This window comes from Cynocephalus volans, chromosome 5 (assembly GCF_027409185.1).
Source record: "Cynocephalus volans isolate mCynVol1 chromosome 5, mCynVol1.pri, whole genome shotgun sequence".
Taxonomy (NCBI): Eukaryota; Metazoa; Chordata; class Mammalia; order Dermoptera; family Cynocephalidae; genus Cynocephalus; species Cynocephalus volans.
Window position 1 is genome coordinate 109,804,488 of NC_084464.1, and position 22,090 is coordinate 109,826,577.

The window sequence follows — 22,090 nt, forward strand, 5'->3', positions numbered from 1 at the left end:
TTTACTACTCTTAGCAGCTGCTAGCAAAGGAAACAGTTGTGTGTGTATGTGCCAAGGCATTTGTGGTGGTGATGGCATTAATTACCCACAAATTTACTGCACTCCTTCCTCCACCCCCAGGAATGAACAGCAATGCATGCAGCAGTAGCAAAGGTAAATCCCTTGGGGAAGAATGAGTTTTCAAACACATCTTGGGAGAAGTAAAGATGGATTTAGCATAAATATGTCCTTTTCAAAGAGCTTTGGCATTTGAAGGGATATTGTCAAGTTCAAGATTTCTTTTTAAGCTGCAAAACTATATTACCAGTGAAAATATCTTACAGGAAAATACTTTTATAGATAGAGGATGCTGAATAGGCTGCTAATGGTAACCACAGTAGTTAGAGTCACTCCTGTTCTTCAAACAAATGAAGCACAAAGTATTTGAGAGGCATGTGAGGATGGAAAGATTTACATTACCAAAGTAAGGTAGAGAGGGACTGGCTAAGGAGTGGCACCCTCCCACAGAGACCGATAAGAACATGTAACATTTGTAAAAGCACTTTATCATTTACAAACCGGGTTTAAGCAAACCGTCTCATTCCAGGTGGATTGAGTCCCCAGTGCTCCCCTAGAGCTTCCAGGCTGGCAGCCTCAGTGGAGAAGTGACCTCTGAAGAACATGGGGAGCAGTAGCAGTGGCCAAATAAGGAGTAAATCTACTCACCCACCACCTGGGCACCAACAACCCAGATGAGCCCTACTCTGCATGCTGATTAATATAAATGAGTGCTTTGATAAAGCTATCGCTGCAATCTCCAAAAGAATGGTTCTCTCCACTCCTTCCTATCAGACAAGAACCAGGTTTAATGAAGACAATGATGAAAGGTCTGTTTCAACAAACACACCACTAACTCACAGGAGGGCTGGAGGAAGCTTCTAACAGCTTTTTGAAGGGAGCCTTTTCAATGCTGCCAAATGTGTAGCATCTTGCTTATTTGTGGGAGGGATGACAATCTGTTCTACTGAGCTGGAAGTTCTTTCTGGCTAAGGCAGGAGAGCAGAGAGAGAAATGACCAATAGGACAGGTGCAGCAGAAACTGAGCAAATTGATAACCTTAATTTTTAATTTAGAACAGCTGATACATTGGTGTATAAACTACTGGTAACATTTGTCAGAAAGGTTTCAGGAAAACTCAGTAAACTAAACAAAAGTATAAAATAGCATCTGATACAATTTGAAAGAAATAGGCCACAAGTTCAGGAAAATGGCTTGGATATGAAGTGTTGAGATTTAATTTTAAATTGCTAGTACATTCACTCCATAAACTATGGAATTTGCTGATAGCCTAATATGTTGCCTGGCACTGTACTAAGGAGACTAGTCTCATTAGGCCACTGATACACTTATAAGGCACTACCAAAAAAATTTCTAAATCATAATTCTTTTATTCAGTTAATGTATGTATAGATGTATAGATGTTTGTGGTTCAAATACCACTATGGGACTATGTCTTAAAAAATGCTAATAAACAAGTTTATTACATTTTACATTTTTTACAGCATTTTTAGTGTAGCCGTTCTTTTTAAAGGACACGTTCCGGATAAATGACCTTATAAAGATAAAGGCCATTAATTTGTCTTTGATCACTTGGAAAATTAATATGCAGATGAGCTGCATGACCTCAGGCCAACCAAATCACTTCTTTAGGCCTCAGTTTGCTTACCCAGGTAAGAAATATCTGTGTTTTATCAACAATAAGTACCATGATCAGAAATACCTAAATGTGCAGCTGTATACATTTTTTTATTTGTAAAAATTGTGAGGTATAGTTAATTAGTTAACTAGCCAAAAACATGGATTTCTTTTAGTAACAATAAAAAAATAATTCAGAAAAGTCAAGTTCATTTTTGTTGTTTTGTTGGTCAACAAATTAAATCATCTAGATGAAATGAATAAATTCCTAGAACATATCACCTACTAAGACTAAATTATGAAAAAATACAAAGTTTGAACAAAACTATAGCTAGTAAGATGAGTGACTTGTTTTTCAGATTCCTGATGCAGGACTCCTTTGAGGATTTCTTGCAGGGCTGGTTGTGTGGTAGTGAATTCCCACAGTTTTTGTATGTCTGGAAAATACAGTATTGCTCCCTCATTTCCAAAGGACAGCCTTGCTGGCTACAGTATTCTTGGCTGACAGTCTTTTTCATTTAGTATTTTGATTATATCATCACATTTTCTTCTGGCCTGTAGAGTTTCTGTTGAGTAGTATGCTGTTAATCTGATAGATTCTTTCTTAAGGTATTGATCTCTTTGTAAATTTCCTCCTTTGTATCCTGAATTTTTTTTCTCATTTCATTATGTTGTCTAACTAAGTCTTCTCATATCTCAGTAAGTTCCTTAAGATTGTTGCTCAGAGTTCCTTTTCCATCATTTCAAGGTTTTCCTGGACTATAGGGGGTCTGGTATTTGAGAATGACTGTTTTCTTTTGGTGGTGTCATATTTTCTTGGGTTTTATATTTCTACGCTGATGTCTGGTCATCTTGTAGAGCAGTTGCTTCTTCTATTACTCTGGAATGGGCTTTGAGGAGAGACATCCTCTCCTTCCGGTCTCCACTGGTTACTCTCCTTGTGTCAATGCAGTCGAGTGTCTGGCAAGCCACCTGCATGGTGGCTGTAGTTACTGCTGTAATGTCAAGCTGCTTGTGTGGCAGCCATGGCTGTGGTGGGCTATGTGGAAGTGGTGTTTTTGGCATGCTCCTGGCCTGCTTCTGAGTGGGGGGATGATGCTCTCAGCTCCTGCCTAGGACCCTGGGCATGCTCTGCTTCTTGCCTGCTACCAGGTGGAGGAAGCTGCCTTTGGCTGAGTTCACTTTTTGAATGAAGGTACATGATTCTTGGCCTACTGTTTGTCACTGACAAATGCCAAATACAGTAATCACTCATTGATTTAAACAATAATTAGGTTCCTGAAAAAGTGGCAGATAATATAAAATACTTAAGATGAAAATTTTCATAAGAAATAAAGGAGAAAGAGATGCTTTCCAGTAGTTTTGATTATCTTTTTTTTTGTGGCTGGCTGGTATGGGGATAAAATCCTGGACCTTGGTGTTATCAGCACCATGCTTTAACCAATTGAGCTAACCAGCTAGCCCTTCCAGTAGGTTTTTTACAAAGTTGGTTGTGTCAAGTATTTTGCATTACTACAAAAACTATAAATAGTTGCTGAGAATTAAATTCTTCTTCAAGAAACAAACAAATTCTGATATTATCATACATCAGTTAGTTTCTTTATTTTCCATCTTCCCCAATATGGGAATTTCTGAATATGAAGTCTGTTGTACTCAGGATGTTCCACTCTCAATGTGTTCTTTACTCAGGGGCACTGTTACATGTTGCTGTCACTGAACTTTCAGAGAATTATGCCTGCCATATCAGTGATCTGTCCATTCTTTTCAATGTGGCTGATAACCACCATTTTGCTTTCATTGCTTCTTCAATGGGGTGCCCTCTCAGTAAGGTCAACTGAACTGAAAAGTTGCTACTGGTTAGACCACTTCCTTATATTAGTGGCTTTCAAAATTTTTAAATTGCAAACTGCAGTAAAATCTATACTTTACATCATCACACAGTACATATACACATGCATATATACAAAAATAAATTAAAAGTTTCATAAAACAAAGTTTCATTATGCCTCCGTTTTCTGTTGCATTCCATTCTTAAAGAGTGTTCATAGTGAATCCCTAAATTGATTTCACCACTCACCAATGAACAGGATATGATCTGTGGTTTGAAACATTATCCTACATGATGCTGATATATGTCACATATAACTCCTACCTTGCTTAGTCATCTGAATTGCACATGAGGTCCCCCAAAATTTTGACAAGCAGTTTAAACATTGTTATTCCGAAATATATTTTTAAAGGTATTAATTTTTTTTATCTCTTCATATCAAAAACATGTAAATTAACTGAAGGTAAACAGAGAGGCAGGTGGCAGGATAAAAAAGAATCATTCTTGGGTATCATAAGGGTATATTCTGTTAGGGTGCATTTCAATTTTGTAGGTTTATATCACTGATGTTGACTCTCAGCTTTGATCCTAGTAGATTCAAGAAAACAAATTGCCTTAGACCACCTTTGGCCAAAGAGCTAAAAATTTCAGTAATTTCCTAGGACTCACAAATATTACTTGTAAATTCCAGGGCTTCCGTGTTTTTTGCATAGTGACACAGTTCACTTTTCACCTCAATTAGTTGCTCTTCAAATTAGGCCATACTAAAAGGCAGATGTTTATAATTCTGAGGCATCCTAAGGTTTGCACCCTATAGGCAGGCACAGAAATAAAAACATGACTCAATGTGCATTAAAATCCATGCATCCTAGCTAAACCACAATTGTAGTTCTTCCAAGTACCTTTGCAACTCTTCAAAATCCATGATTCAGTGGAATTCTAAAAATAACTGGCCTACTGGTACTGTGTTCTAGAAAATTAGGTAATCCTTTTTTTTCCTCCTTAAAAAAATCAGGTAGTAGAAAGTTGGGACTGGCTGCATTTTGTACCCTTGGATCAGGTAATGGATATCCCTTAGAAATTCTCCAATCTATAAAGATATGCAATTGGCTTATAAATTGGTATCTCCAATGCTTAGCACAATGCACATAAAAAGTTTTGTTGGATTACCAATGCTGTTCTAACATGTGAATTAGCTGTATAAATAATAATTATTTCAAAATAAATTTGAACAATTATCACTTTGCTCAATCCCTATTCTCAGAAATTTATATTTGCATATTACCTTATGGCTTTTAAAGTACTTGAACAAATGAAGCAATATAAGTTTCCTCAACACAAATCTGCCATAAATCCAACTTTACTAATTTGGAGTATTATTTTAGATTGCTGAAATATGCAGATAAATGTGCAAATCTCTGCTATTTATAAAAGATTTTGGGTTCTGTATTACATCCCTGATTTTATTAACAATTTTTCTTGATTACATTGTTTTTCTTCATATGTCATGCCATTTTTAGGATCTGGTTATTCACTGCAAGTTTAGATTCTTTCTTATAACTCTCAGAATTGTAGAATATTGGAACTGATATGGCTAAGATCTAAAAGATGGGTAGGATGATGCCTTTACTTTATAGATGAGGAAACTAAAAAAACAAGTTGCTTTTGCTTATTAGTTACTCTCTAAAATGTTTCATAAAGCCCCTATCGGTATTTGTATTGAAATATTTATTCCAATATTTAGAAACTGATAGATTTTGTTTTTGTTTTTGTTTTTTTTGGCAGCTGGCTGGTACGGGGCTCTGAACCCTTGACCTTGGTGACAGTTGTTTAAGGTATTATAAATTCCAGAAACAGTAACTGCAAAATTGCTGGCAAAATGTATCATGGTTCTTTGTTGGTTTGTTAGTTTTCTACTTTAGTTAAGCATGATGATTTTGGAGCCAGATTGCCTGGATTTAGACAGCAGCTCTACCACTTATTAGTAGCATTACCTCAAGGGAATTACCCTTTTTCCTGTGCCTCAGGATACATTAAATGGGTTAATACACATAAAACACTTAAAACAGTGCCTACCATATAGTAAGCACTCAAAAATATAATTTATTATTATTTTAAAAATATTTGCTAGTAATTTTAATAAAGATTAAATTGTCTATGCTATGAAGTTTCTAATTTCAATGATAAAAAATGGGTAAAAAAGATGAAAGACCTGAACCTGGAATTCTGAGAGGTAAAATGAGGAGTTCAATGTTAAATAGCTAAGTGGGGGGAAAAAAGAAAAAGAAAAAAAGGCAAGGCTAGGAACTAAGTCTAGGTCCACAGACTTTTACTTCTGAGTTCTTTCTACTTCTCTTTGCAGCTTTATATGTCATGTCTAGGAAAACAAAATAAATACAAGGAAGTGCTAGATAGCTCAACACATGAAATATAAGTGATCCACAAGAGTGTAGCTGAAACTGCTATTAGTAATGAAATCTGATATTCTAAATAGGGTGCCTGTCCTTTAAAAACCAAAGATTGGACATACAGTGCAGTTTTGGTGTTTTCTGATTTCCAACTGACTTACTATGCATAGTAAAAATGCCACAGATGAAGACAATTAATCCATAAGAATGACAACAAACAATTTATTACACTTTCCAAAATGCTTAAAAAGAAACTTCCTAGGTACAGCCATACTTTCCAACAAACCCACTTTAATGTTTTCACAGTTTACAATATCAGAAATGACCTCAGGGTCAGGCATGTGAGAGTTAATGACTTGCTTGGCTAATGGCCTTCAGCTTTGCCTTGGGCACACTAGTCCTCTAGTAGGTCATTAGCTGCCAGAAAAGGACTTTCCCCAATCACTATTGCTAAATAAATAAAATTTGCTCCTGGGCTAAGGCCCTATAAGCCAACTTTGGCTTGGAGTGAATTTTGTCCTTGAGTATTTACAACTCTAAGGATTTAAGAAAATAATGGAAATGCTAAAACCAAAATTCTATCAACACAACTGAGCTATATGTGGCTATTAATGAAAAGTAGTTGCATGGATCCTTCTGGGTACTCTTAGAATTTCTTTTGTGTATGGTGTTCAAATTCAGTGTTAGTCTAATATAGCAAGCACCAGATTACAAATACATTTCCTTTTGAAATTTCATCAATAAGTCAGTTGTTTGGAGATCATACCACCTTTTGCCAACAAAGAAAATTTATAAATTGTGGCAACAAAGCAAGGTTATAAAAAGGCAGCCCACAGAAGATTGGTTAGCTCATAATGTTAGAAATACTGTATACAGTACTTGTCATTAAAAATGGAATAGAAGATAACCATACTCTTACAATACCTGCAACTAAACAAAATGAGAAAACAAAACTAAATAGGAAAAATTTATTAAATTATCCTTAAATGTTGAAAATTAAAAGGGAACTTTGTTTTTATAAGAGAATGAGGATAGAGACACTGGTTCTTTCTCATGCCCATTTCTTTTCTAATTACATAATTTTTCTTTTTTTTCACTTGAAAATATCTTCTACAATATATAATTTTCCTTTTTACTAACACGGGTATACCAAACTTGACCAGAACAAGGAAGCAGTCTGAAAAAATGGAATATAGTCTCTGTTTAATATGTGACTATATTAGCAAACAATAAGAAAAAAACTGGAGAAATTAGTTTGTTTTGGGAAAGTAAATTTATGAGCACATTTTGCCTTTCCTATTTAACTGACATGGAGACAGACTCCTTTATTGTTACAATATCTGATACCCCACTTACCTTCTGTATTCATTTACTCTAGATATGGAAATCTACACTTGAGTGGGTTATATGCAGTAAAGGACATTAATCTTGGGTATCACACTAAAGAGCCTAAAAGATATTAATTCAATAATTTCCACATGTAAAATAGTGCTGGCAAAACTACAAACACACATGTCATAATAATGCATATTTAAAATAAATATGACAGGGAAAAATAAAGTTCATATGAAATAGCATGTTTTTAGGTTTGATTTGCAACATGAATTTGGAAGTAAAATTAATATAACATGTAAGACAAACATCAAATAAATAATACCAGCCTCTTTATTACAATATATAGACAGTGTAAAAGGAGATTTATATGCATAAACTGAGCATATTTATATAAACAAAATTCTTCCTTGTAAATAACATATTTATGCCTTTAGGAAAACAAACTTAACATAAGGAAATACATCAGCTATCTAAGGAGTACATCTGTGCCACTGGTTATTTAGAAATACAAATCACTAATGCTTAATAGAACAGCCCTCAGGAGGACATCATGACAATACTCTTGGGTGTTTAGACAAGACTCAGGCAGATTCAAGTCTCTCATCTGATGTACAGCGATAGGTCCATTAAATGAAAATGACTGCAGAGATTAAAAAAATAATAATATGGTGAATTCAGTTCATTAAATCCTAGATTTATCAATATACATGTAAAATAAAAGACTGTTTTCAAAACAAGATGACAAGTAGTAATCCACACAGTCTTATTTGTACTGTGGCTTAATCCTAAAATACAAATCCAGTCTAAATAAATACAGGAACCAGAGAAAACTTGTAATGGCCAGCTAGAATTCTAAATTACGGAGCTTTTCTATTTCATGACTTCTCCCCCTATTATTTAGCATGTCTCATTGATATCTTGATGTTCAACACAAAAATTTTAGATTCTGGTATGACCACAACCATTATAGCATTCAGTGATGTTCTACATGAACACAATATACAGCAACTTATCTCAAGGGAGTCAGGGAATTTATTGCTTAAAAAGAAGCATTCTGAGATCTCTTAGTCTAGGTCTTTATACAGTGAAGTACTAAAGCAAAAAGTTGCCCTTATGTTCCTTATGTTCCATAATTGAAAATGAATGAAAACCCAAGCATTAATTTTTAAACTCACTCTTGAATTCAAAATCTTATTAATTGCACTTATGTGACTATAGCTATAAAAGTAAGAAGACAATTATCAGAGGATTAATATACCAATTTCTATATTTGGAGATATTTAAAAATCTAAGTGTTACCTAAGGCAGTTATCTTGAGGACCCCTAATATCTTCAGGGAAAAGCCAAAGGGAGAATAATTGACTTTGCTAATTTTACCCATGGCAATTATAAAACAGCTCTGAATTTCATCTGACTGTACAATCCTTCATCTAATGGTCTGCCCCAGGAGAAGTACAGAGATAAACACAACACATAGAAATTCAGATAAGAATTCAGGAGCACAAGAAAGTTAGTATTATACTTAATCAATTTAAGGGAAATTGATAGGATGAATAAGTCATAAAAAATTAAAGTTGTTACAAATTTGCCAACCTTAATTACCAAGTTAAATACACATCCTCAAAGAAAAAGCAAGCTGTCACTATGAAAACAGAGACATTATAAACAGAAATTCTGTATTAAGGTCTGTCTGCTCCCTCATTGCTGCTTATACTGCTGACAAATGTTCTTTCTTATAAAAGAAAACCAAAACATTATTAAATAGAATCTAACTTTACCAAGACACTCAACATATGTAGAGATAAGACAACTTAATGTTGCCCCAAAGAAATATTTTTTGCCACCTCCTCTTTCCAAAAAAACTCCTATTAGTATTATACTTAATCACTCGTTTAATAAAATAAGTCCTCTTCTAAGATATAACTTCAGTTTCCTTAAAAAACTATTCTTCTGAAAATATTGCCAAGTATTTAATTTAAAGGAACTGGTTCTGAATATGGGAGATTTGCTTTATCAAAGAGAATTCTTGACTTTTAATCACTTTAGTTATCCCTTAACAATCACCTCAGTTTAAAATACTGTTCACATGATTTAGAAATCATCTATAGTGATTAAAAGAGGGCTACTAAAAACCTAGATTTGTAGAAGATCAATCACGGACCCCTGGACATGGCACTCAAGGTCTTTCACAAAAAGTGAGCTGGTGAAGCATCTTTTGAAGTTGACCTTGTAGAACCTTCAATGACCCTTTGAAGAACAAGGTGCAATAGATCCATGTTTTAGATGAACAGGAGGGCTACAAAGAATAAAGTTTTCAATTCAACATACAGCTATCACACTCAGAAAAAAAACCATATCATGGCCTAAAAAGGAAAAAAATTCTCAATAAAGAAAGGTTGATAAAATGCAAATCTAAAGGTGCAAGCCTGTGCACAGACCACGAAGGTATTGGGCTCACCAAAGGGGAAGGAAATGCCTGACCATTCTTATTTCAAGGAGAAGCTTCAGGCTGAATGATTGCTTGGATTTGCTAAGTTTTTTTTTTTTCCTCCCTCCTTTTTGTAAATCAAGTAGCGCTACTGAAATGCAGTGCCTAATGGAGCAGATGGTGGAGGTCTTAGACTCTGGAACATTTATAGTGATGCTTCTGAATGCAAAACACCAAGAGTAGATTTCACAGGCTGTGAATCTGATTTGATTTTGATGAGAGTAAAGCCTCCATTTTCACCATAACTTGAACCACACTGAAAGAATGTGACTGATACAAGCTATCTAAGAAAAAGGAACACATTAAATATTATTCTCATAATGTGAAATGGTTTAAACAGGTGATTGTTTATTTGTGTCATTATAGCATTATTATATCTGTATATAATGCCACCATCTTAATTTAACCTTATGTAAGATTTCATCAGAATAGCTCAAAGTAAGTTAAAATTAATGATTAAAGGAAACAAACGGAAATTTGTCTAAAGGCAATGAACATTGTTTTCTAAGGTGGGGACCATGCTGAGGCTAATTACTGAAATATGGACCTAGGTACTATGAAGCAATAGGTTGGGAACATCTCCTCCCATCAGCTATGTGGGAATAATCCATAGTGGCCAGTGTGTATGGCTAGAGCTGGTGAGATGCAGCTCAAGGCACCCAGAAACTATATCAGACCTGCACTTTCTGAGGCTTCTTCCTTTTCCAAGCAAGGCCCAAACTTCATCACAGACCACAGCAGGTATGGTGAAGAGGAAAGATGGACTATGTAGTCAGTGACTCCCAGGGACAATGAACCACTTACCCTTCTGTTAGCATGTGAATTCCAGTGAAGGAGAGAATTTAGTAAGATCCACCAAAATGTGTTATACACATAGAGGAGAGAGGAGTTTGAGGTGAATAAATATAGAAAGAATGTACAAATGGTAGTAAATCTCTGGAGGGAGATTTGAGATTCTCTATTATTCTGCTTCATATGGCCAATTCATTTCCCACTTTAGCTTTTTTTTCCCACATGGATATAAACAAGATATTAAAGATACTGTACTATTTTCTCCATGAAAATCACCAGGTCTATCTCATGAAAATATGTGCTAGCCAAAAATGCAAAAATGTGATGGGAAGGTAGGAGAGAATGCTACTTGTTTTCCAGTATCTGTTCTCTGTATCTTCCAGATTTCTGGCTGGGTACATAGCACCCGCAATAAAAATTACATTGCTCTTGGATTGGAAGAATCAACATAGTGAAAATGTCCATACTACCCAAAGTCATATACAAATTTAATGCAATCCCCGTCAAAATTCCAATGACATTTTTCTCAGAAATGGAAAGAACTATCCAGACATTTATATGGAATAACAAAAGACCATGCATAGCCAAAGCAACGCTGAGCAAAAAAAATAAAGCTGGAGGCATAACACTACCTGACTTTAAACTATACTACAAAGCTATAATAACCAAAACAGTATGGTACTGGCATAAAAACAGACACACTGATCAATGGAATAGAATAGAGAATCCAGAAATCAACCCACACACCTACAGCTATTTGATCTTTGACAAAGGCATCAAGCCTATACACTGGGGAAGAGACTGCCTCTTTAGCAAATGGTGCTGGGATAACTGGATATCCATATGCAGGAGAATGAAACTAGACCCATACCTTTCACCATACACTAAAGTCAACTCAAAATGGATTAAAGAATTAAATATAAACCCTGAAACAATAAAACTTCTTAAAGAAAACATAGGAGAGACACTTCAGGAAATAGGACTGGACACAGACTTCATGAATACGACCCCCAAAGCACGGGCAACCAAAGGAAAAATAAACAAATGGGATTATATCAAACTAAAGAGATTCTGCACAGCAAAAGAAACAATTAACAGAGTTAAAAGACAACCAACAGAGTGGGAGAAAATATTTGCAAAATATACATCTGACAAAGGATTAATATCCAGAATATACAAGGAACTCAAACAACTTTACAAGAAAAAAACAAGCAACCCAATTAAAAAATGGGCAAAAGAGCTAAGTAGGCATTTCTCTAAGGAAGATATACAAATGGCCAACAGACATATGAAAAAATGCTCAACATCACTCAGCATCCGGGAAATGCAAATCAAAACTATACTGAGATACAATCTCACCCCAGTTAGGATGGCTAAAATCCAAAAGACTCTGAACAATAAATGCTGGCGAGGTTGCAGAGAAAAAGGAACTCTCATACATTGTTGGTGGGACTGCAAAATGGTGCAGCCTCTATGGAAAATGGTATGGAGGTTCCTCAAACAATTGCAGATAGATCTGCCATATGACCCAGCTATCCCACTGCTGGGAATATACCCAGAGGAATGGAAATCATCAAGTCGAAGGTATACCTGTTCCCCAATGTTCATCGCAGCACTCTTTACAATAGCCAAGAGTTGGAACCAGCCCAAATGTCCATCATCAGATGAGTGGATACGGAAAATGTGGTACATCTACACAATGGAATACTACTCAGCTATAAAAACGAATGAAATACTGCCATTTGCAACAACATGGATGGACCTTGAGAGAATTATATTAAGTGAAACAAGTCAGGCACAGAAAGAGAAATACCACATGTTCTCACTTATTGGTGGGAGCTAAAAATAAATAAATAAATTCACACACACACACACACACACACACACACACACACACACACACAAACCGGGGGGGGGGGGGAGACATAAGAACTACAATTCCTTGAAGTTGATACGACAAGCAAACAGAAAGGACATTGTTGGGAGGGAGGGGGGAGAGGGAGGAGGGAGGGAGGTTTCGGTAATGGGCCACAATAATCAACCACATTGTATATTGACAAAATAAAATTAAGAAAAAACAAAACATAATGTATTAAAATCCAAAATCTAATTAAGGTCTGCACATTGCCTCTGATTGTAATGTCTTGTTCAACTTGCTTTAAAAAAAAAAAAAAAAAAAAATTACATTTCCTAGCCATCCTTACAGCTAGATGTGGCCATCCCATTAAATTTTGGCCAATAGGATGTAAGCAGCAGAATCTTGTGTAATTTCTGAGAAACAGCCTTAAAGTGCACATACTATATAATTTATCATCCAAACTGGGACACTTAAGAGTAAAAAGGAGTGCAAAAAGAACTAAAATTTTATACCTTCTGAAATATGTATTAATCCACTAAGAACTGATTTTATTATATTGGTAGACTCAACTAGTTGTATTCAAAAACTATTTTCAAAAATAAAATTTCAAAAGAAATAAAAACATTCATGTACATTAAAACAAAAGAGAAACTAAAAAAACAAAACAACAAAAAAGAACTTTTTAATATTAATTATCTGCATATTAAAAAACAACAAGTAGAATAATTATTCTTGATGCATATTCATATACTTTAACCCATTTCTTACCCACATTTTTCTGAATAATGTGTTTTTAAAAATATGATATTTTAAAATAAAACTGCCAGCCATATTCTTCACAGTTGCATTTTACGGTAAGTTAATTTGAAATTATTGATACCTTCAATTGATTCTTCTTGTTATATTGTAATATTTTAAATTAAGAAAATGCTCTTTCTACAGCTTCTGAGTTACCTGATAAGCTCACAGAAAATTTGCTAAGCAGAGATCATACTCAATTCTAATTTTTAAAATATTGAACAGATAAATATTCCTGCCCAAATATTTTCATAGGCACTGTCTTTCTGCCTCCTTCAGAGTACTTTTCTTTGACAAATATTTTTATAAGAATACTTGTCAAATAAATTGTCTATGATTTTTCGAATGTCTGGCCAGATTTAGATACTGCAAAATCTAGGCTCTCTCAATCTCATTTCATTTGTGTGTGTGTTTTTACAATTTATTCAAAATAGGAGCACCACTAAAAGATTCTTTCTGAAAGGCAAAACATTTCAAATCACAACTGCAGAACTGAACATTTTAATTTTGTATATCATTTGAGTTGTCACTGTTTATTTTATTCAGTTCCTTGCTTGCTTTAGTAGGGAAAAATTTCAGTGGAAATATGTTTTCATTAATTGTAATTCCCTAACAGTCTCATTTGGTGTTCCATTTGTTGAATATTTGATTTAAGATGTGCAAATGATTATGAACAAAATGCCACCAAATGTTTGATGACCCATTTAGAGCAAAGTTCAATACCATTCTTGGGCATAGATTTATTTACAAAGATTTCTAAAATCTATTGATGACAGACAATGAACAAAAGAAGGAACATACGGCTGTGCTGAAGAATATTTTTATGCTCAACATCAGCTACATTCCCTAAATTGTATAGTTCAGAAGCTCCAACTATAAAGATATACGTAAATTTTGATGTAACAATAGATTCTATTTCAATTAGAATGTTGATCCTTGTTTGACAAGCATGTGTGCTATAACCAATTCCAACTACTCCATAGCTTGCTTTCTTTTCTTTTTTTTTTGAGGAGGGGGGCAGCCGGCCACTACAGGGATTGAAACCCTTGGTGTTACAACACTGCACTCTAACGAACTGAGCTAACTGGCCAGCTTACATGGGTTTCTTAATGTAGTAAGAACACTGTTTTCACCACGACACTATATTTCACCAAAATCTGTACTCGTATTATTATAAACTAATAATTTTATCTTTAACGTTAAGCTTTTTAAACTGAATTTTTAATTTCACTCACAAAGCCTTTATCTTTGATAGATATATTTCCAAAAGATTTACCTTAATCCCATGAATTGGAGGAAAGAAAAAAAACCAAACCATTTTTAGAACTAACCAAAATGAATTATTTGAAGTACCTAATGACACTGAACTAAAACTGAATTGTTTAGCTGTTTACAAAGTTCCTCTTCTGCCAACAAGCATAAAAACTATTGCTTCCGTTTTTTTTATATGTGTACATAAAAACTTGTAGTTGAAAATAAGTGAAATTAACTTAGAAGAGTAGTTGTTTTTCTATATAAAAATTATGCTTCATAGAGTGATAATGTGTGTATACAGTATATATAAATAGAGTGATAATGTGTGTATATACAGTATATATACTTTTTTCCTGCAGTTGCATGTGTTAAATCATCTGCAGGCACAGTTTCTTTAAATTAACAAGTAACTTTTGAAGTAGATCCTGACACTATTCCAGCAGATTTGACTCTTCTTGTTTAAATGTGGTCAGTGGTAACTACTATGGCCTCCACAGTGGATAGTAAATGTTGACAAACATTTTGTGCAAGTTACATATTTCTCATCAACTTTCTTGAGAAACAAAAATTCAGTAGTTTTTAAAAAATAAAACATGTACTTTTAGTTTTTAAGCCACAAGTGTTTATTGCAAGAACAAAGTGTTGTCAAACGATAAAAGTTATAGATTCATACTATACAAGCAAGTGTGCTCAGTTTACTCTCTACTTGCTCTCCAGCAGAACCGACCACTCTAGATTTCCCATATATATTTTATAGACACCAAATCTTTTGTTTCCCACTGAACTTCAGCTGGTACCTGGTAGCTTTGTGACTCTTGCAGTCCATGCATGGGCCACGGTACAATTGGGTAATATACCAAGTGATCAGCTGGGCAGTAGCATCAAATATTTCTCCCACCACCTGATACAGCAAGGAGTTAGCTGTCCTTAGACATCTGAGTCTAAATACACTTTGTTGTATCAGCAATTACCCTGCATTCTGTCCTTGATTGGCAGGTGTTAGTTACACTATACTGTGTCTGAAAGGGTTGGGAAAAGAGATGAGTTATTGCTGGTTGTCTTTCAGATTCAATAACTCCTTAAAACGAGAATTCTCTCCTCTGTGAAAGGGTCTCACAATCATATCAGACTACAGTAGGCAGAAACTAAGGCAGAGGCTGGAAGTACAAAGTAGAGATCTATCAATTCATCCTGGCTTATTCTAATGTAGTTATTAATAATAATTCTCTGTTTAGAAATGAAAAATCCAGAACAAATGGGAGGTGGAATAAGTCAGATGGGATTCCCGGATAGCTGGCTTACACTGAAACTATCCTTAGCAAACCAGGATGTACACTCACCTGACCTTCAAAGGAAGGAGATCTGTCCTTCTTTGCCCTTCCTCCTCCTTCCTTCCTATTGGCTGAAGTGAGGACATGATGGCAACTGTCTTGGGCCATGAAGTGGTAAGACAGGATGGCAGAACAGTAAGACAGAAGGAGCCTGGGTCCCTGACTACAGAATCACCATACCAATCCTTGATTGCCTACTTCTGGACATTTTTAGATGAGAGAAAAAATAAACGCCTATCTTGTTTAGGCTACTGTAATAGTCAAACTTAATCCTACCTGATATATAAGGAATACCTCTATAACCTTTCCAGAAAGAGCTTGGCATTATGTAGCAAGAATACTAAAAATGTTTAAATCCCTTGAACCACTTCTACATATTGGGAAAAATTGATGTGCAAAGACGTTTACTTCAGATCTATTTATAATAGTGAAAAATAAGCAACCTAAATGTCCAACAATGAGGAATATATTAAATAAATTATATCTAAATGACTGAATATTATGCAGCCATTAAAAAATTATGAAAAATGTTCGTAACTGGGAAAATGGTCACATCAATATACATCATAATACCAAGTGGGGAAAAATAGGCAGGAAAAAAATGAAATTAATTTTAAAACTCTCTCCTAGCATTTGCTAGATTTTCCTGGTGTTAACACTGCCATTATCACCTTCATCACAGTTTTACTGAGTATCCATGTGAGGCGAGTTGGGGCAGAAGGGCACACAGACTTCTGTGGCTCCAGCAGCCTACTAAGAGCTACCTAAAGGCCACCCAGGCACAAGCAAACCCTGCCGTTTTTACCTTGGTGTTCTGTAGCAGAGCTAGTCCATTGCAGGCATTTGCTAGAAGAAAGTCTCCACTCAGGATAGCTATTTTATTTCCAAACTGCATGTCTTTCAGTGGCCCATCAGAAGATTGTAATTCATTTAAATTTACTATCCCACGATGTACAAGGAGAGCAGTATGGATAAGTTCTGTAATCTCCGCCAAACTTCTTTGACTAAAACATAAAGGTAAGATTTGTCTGAGTGTCAACAATACCATTTTATCACTAATGTTAGATTTCGGTTTTCAGCAAAATATTTGATAGATTATTCTTTTCTTTTTTTGACCATTCCTCTTTAATGAAGCTTTTAATAGAGGCCTCTCCTCTGAGTAATTCTGAGATCTATCAGATGATCTTGAAACCTTCCTTCTGTATCACACTCCTTACTGTTTACCCCACGAGTCACTAGGATACCCTGGAGAGAAGCTGACCAACAGAGGGCCACCCCCCAAGGTTCCATTTAGATACTCTGCTCCCACTATACCTTTCTCACTCTCATAACTTCAAGATTTCTGAGAATACTCAGTAGTATCTAATCAAATTCTACTTTAAGGGGGAATATAATCTGTACCAGACACTAGGCTAAACACTTTATATTCATTATCTCTTTTAATCCTGAATGCAAAGCTATGGGATTTACAGAAATGAAGAAAATGTGTCTCTTCCTTCAGGACCTTACCTTTCAGAATAAGTATGAAGATATACACCGATAGCAGCGAATAAGAAGGAGAAGACCCTTGAGAAGCTTATAGTATAGTACTGTATTAGATGGGATTTCAGGAGATGCTTGTTTCCTTTTTTAATCTTTTCTATAGCTTGTACACTTTGTACAATGGAGAAAGTATTACTTTTATAATCAGAAAAAAATCAACAAGTAATTACTAAAAATTTAAACCTCATCACAACCCCATCATAAGTATTATTAACTCTGTCTTATAAGTGAGAAAATTGTTGCACACCAGTGAAATGACTTTCCCAAGGGCACACAGTAATATAGAGCTAGAAATCTGTTGGAATGTGTTACAAATGGCCCCATGTGAATCATGCCTCTTTTTTTCCATGCTCCTGTGCAGTCCCCTCCACAATAACTCTGGGCTTAGCCATGTGACTTGCTTTGCCTAACAGGACATAAACAAACATTAAACAAGCAAAGCCTGATAAGTGCTTATGCAATGACAAGCTTAAAGCAGTCATATGAGTCACATGATCCAATGCAGAAGAACCAACTAGTCAATCCACAGAATGGTAAGAAATAAAATGGTTGTTTAAAGTCACTAAATTATAGGGTGGTTTGCTATGTAGCAATAGATACCTGATATAGAAACTGGTATATACAGGAGTGGGGTGCTGCTGCAACAAAAGCCTAAAATATGTGTCAACGGCTTTAAGTCTGAACAATGGGGGCTGGAGGCATAGGCTGAAGAATGGCAAACTCTTAGTGCAAGCTGAAAATGCAATGAGGAAATGGTTATTGGAGGATTGAGAAACGGCACACTATGTTATAAAGTAGCAAAACAATGGAAAAAACTGTTGCCTGTGGTAACTTGAAAGATAGAAAATATATCTAATAAACTTTGAGATTTGTATAAGGAGAATGCCAGGCAGAATGCTAAAAATGTCAATTGACTTCTTTTAGCTGCACATGATAAAGCACAAGAGAGAGATGCACTAAATAGAGAATTATTTAGTTTGCTATCACAATTTAGAGAAACAACAAAGGAGCAAAGACTTGCCAAGTTGAAAGAAAAACTGTTTCACATTTCCAGTATCTCCAGGAGAAGATTCACAAAATAAGAAATGGTATTAGGAAAAAGATCAAATCAAAGGTGTGGATGAAAGACCATTTGTAAAGACCTGAAAAATTGAAGACTGCACCTAGTAGACCCCCTCAGTTATGAATTTTAAGGGTACTGTCCCACAGCAGCCTCACTCTCAGCCCAAAGTAGAGATGTGTGTCTCAAAAAGAATTATGGATATGGCTTTTAAGGCATGGAGTGAACTCCAATCAGATTCATAGAAATCCCAAAATTTTTTAAGGGAGTTGTATGCGTTTATGCTAAAAGTAACAGAAACAATTTAAGATGGAGGGGGAAAAAAGCAGCAGCAGCAGCAGCATCTTTCAGACCCCCAAATTCCTATGGCTAGGAAGCAGGCTGAGACAGCTACTCAGCTATAAGTATGAACCATTACTTACTGGAAAGAGAAGATAGCTCAGAGGGCAGAGCCAAAAGCTATAAAGAACGGTGGGTTAGGGAACCACTTCCAGGGAACAGAACTGGGCCCTAATCAAGAAACATTCCTTGCTCTTAGAGTAGATGGCCTGACAACAGATGCCCAGCTGGATTTCAGAATTGCTATAAATGCTATGTACCTCCCATTTCTCCTTATTTCTTTTTGTTTTTGTTTGCAGCTGGCCAGTAACTCCCTCTTTTTTTTAATGGAAGAGAAATTGTGGCTATCTTGTTTCTCACTCACTATTGCATGTTAGATATGTGGTGAGGTAACCTGTCCTTTTAGTTCCCAGGTCCCTGGATCAAGAGGGGTTGTACCTATGGAGCCATATCCACATTTATACCTCACACAAATCATGAAAGCATGGATTTTGACCTTGATGTCACGAAATGAGTGAGACTTTAGGGTCTTGGGAAATGGTATGTTTTACATATGGAAGGAATGTGAATCACTAGAGCCAGGAGACAGACTGTAGCAGATTGTTACACCAATCAGTCACACCCCCTTATATCCTCACCATGTGTAGTCTCCTTGATTGACTCTGAGTTTGACCATATGAATTGTTTAGCCAATGGGACATCAGCAAATGTGGAACAAACAGGCCTGATAAGTGTTTTGACATTGGGGCTTACTCTCTTGGAATGCTGCCCTGAGACTACATGTTAAGAAACCTGGTCTAGCCTCCTTGAAGAAATACAACATGCAGAGAGGCCCAATGTTCCAGACAAGCCCAGCCCCTAGCTGACCTTCCAGGTGAATGGCAGGTGAATGCAGGAACATAAATAAACCCAGAAGAAACAGGCAAAGAAACAGTCCAGCCAACCCACAGAATTATGAGAAATTAATTGGCTATTATTTTAAGCCACCAAGTTTTGGGGTGGTTTGTTATGCAACAACAGATAACTAATAGAGACCCCTAAACCCAATCTATTTTTACCTTACTAGGCTGCCTTCCAGTTGTGCTAGTTGAAAGATTTTTAAAAGTTTTGCTGAAGAAGCTAAATTTGAGCTGGGCCTTGAAAAATAAGTAGGATTTCCATAGTTAGAGATAAGTGGAAGAGATAACAGTAGGGATTAGGAACTCCAGAATAAGAAAAACCAGGAATCAAGGTTTAGAGAAGGCAAGAGTAGAAAATGTGAACAGAGGATGAAGAGGTCAGTTTGGCCAGAGTATAGGGTCTGTCTAGATAAGTGAGAAACAGGAATCTGGAGCTAGGTTATACCAGTTTTAAAACTCTGTATTTTATTACACAGGCAGTGTTTTTAAGAAAGGAAGGATAATATATATATTTTTAATAACTTAGGAAGGATATTCTGAAGGTGATATGAAGAAAAATCTGAAGCAGTAAGTAGTGAAAGTGGAGAGATGGTTGGGGGGGGGGGAAGCTATTACAAAGGTCCAAAGGAGATTTAACAAAAGGGCTTGACCTAGGACAACAGCCTTAGACATGGAAAGAAATAAATCTTCTTCCTAAATGGTACTAATTTAACAACTACAGTATAATAATAACATAAAGATACAACTAAATAAAGGAGCCAAACAACTTGGTATCTTTAGTGGATTGAATTATATCCCCCCAAAACTCACTGAAGCTTGAATTGTGTCCCCCAAGTTTTATGAATTAGAAACTTGGCCACCACCGTGACTGTCAAGAGGAGGGGAAATCCTATTATGGTCATTAAAAGGTGGGGCCTTGAAGAGGTGATTAGTTTATAGGACCATGCTATAGTGAATAGATTAAAAATGGTGGTGATAGGCATGGTTTGGAGGGATTTAAAAGGAGAGTGCAGGAGCAGGTTAGTCTCTCTCTTTCTCTCTCTGCTTCACCATATTGGCCAAGTGATATCCTGAGTTGCTGTAGTCACAACAAGGACAAGACCCTCACCAGATGTGTTCCCTGGACTTTGGACTTTGCAGCTTCAGAAAGTGTAAGCAATAAATTTCATTTTCTTTATAAAATACCCAGTTCTGTGTATTTGGCTATAAGCAATAGAAACAGACAAATATAGTATCATCAAAAGAAAATTCACATTTCTAATTCATTTCCTTTGTTAAAAAAATTAAGAGGACAACCAGGCAAGCAACAGAGCCAGCCACCCAGAATCCTGAGATGGCAGCCAAGGGCCAGCCCTCCTCCCAATCCCCAAAACAACATCTTAGAATGTTCTTATTAGCCCTCTGTGTTTCTTTGGGGTGTGTGACTTAATCTGCTCATGTCATTGACCAAATTTCTGCTTAGATTTCTCTAACTCATTTTTAAGAGTTCTTTTTGCATTAAGGATGTTAATCTTTGAGTGTTAAATTTATTCCTTATCAATTGACCTTAAAAAAAAAATAAGATTCTAAATCTGAAGAGAGGAGAATCTCATTGGCCTTGCTTGGGTCACATGACCATATTGGGTTAGAGAAGGGCAAGACATTTTGCGTGATGGGAAACTGGTGCCATTACCAAAGGAAGGGGGAGGGGTTCCAGGCAAAAAACAACAGACCACGGCTACAGACTATGGGTACTTTTCTTTTTTCTGTGGTGTCTAAATTTTTTGCAACAAACATTTAAAAAATATTTTTCATAATTTATGTATATTACATGTATATATATATTTTATAATGAACCTTTTAAAATTTCTTTAAGAAAAAAGAAATGTGGCTGACACAATTGAAAAATTGAATATTTAATATAAATTAATTTTAATTAACTTAAATAGCCACATGTGGCTAGTGGCTAACATATTAGAGAGCACAGACATCTCCTTACGATTCTTCCCTGAGACCTGGACAATGCCCCCTTGTGGCAGCCCTTTGGAAAGCTGGTAATGCAGGGTAATGTAAAGATCTGGGTGTGTGTGCATTTACCAGTTTCTAACAGCACGATCTTGAGCAAGTAGCTCAATTTCTCAGTAACACAGTCTTATTTCTGAAATGGGAATCATAGCACTGCCCTGACTTCTTGAGAAATGCTCTATTTTGTTTTAATGTGATGATTAAAGTAATATCATAAACCCAATACAATTGTAGGGTTTCTGTAAAGCTTTATTTCACTTCTTCAGATTCTCTTCCCTATAACACGTGTTAAGGGTGAGGGCTTTATCATCTTCATCCTTTTATGTACTCAGTGCCTGATACATAGCAGATCCTCATAAATGTTCACTTGGTTAAAATGTGGCCTCCATTCCAAATGTCCTCTAACTTGGTCTGCACATGTCAATGCTTTGGCATATGTAGTAAAAAGGAGGAAATATCTATATTATTTTGATTAAACAC

The 22,090-nt window shown here is 35.7% G+C and overlaps 2 protein-coding genes across 3 annotated transcripts in view; one reads left to right on the plus strand and one right to left on the minus strand.

Annotated features, from left to right (window-relative positions):
• Nucleotides 1-22,090, minus strand: part of PDSS2 (decaprenyl diphosphate synthase subunit 2) — a 251,884-nt gene that overhangs the window by 80,994 nt on the left and 148,800 nt on the right. For both annotated transcript variants that reach the window (XM_063097190.1, XM_063097191.1), the window contains exon 3: nucleotides 16,572-16,770. In XM_063097190.1, coding sequence (XP_062953260.1) covers nucleotides 16,572-16,770 — 199 coding nt within the window. The remainder of the gene's footprint in view (nucleotides 1-16,571; nucleotides 16,771-22,090) is intronic.
• The window catches only part of LOC134379123 (uncharacterized), a 245,507-nt gene that overhangs the window by 73,486 nt on the left and 149,931 nt on the right, over nucleotides 1-22,090 (plus strand). The window lies entirely within an intron of this gene.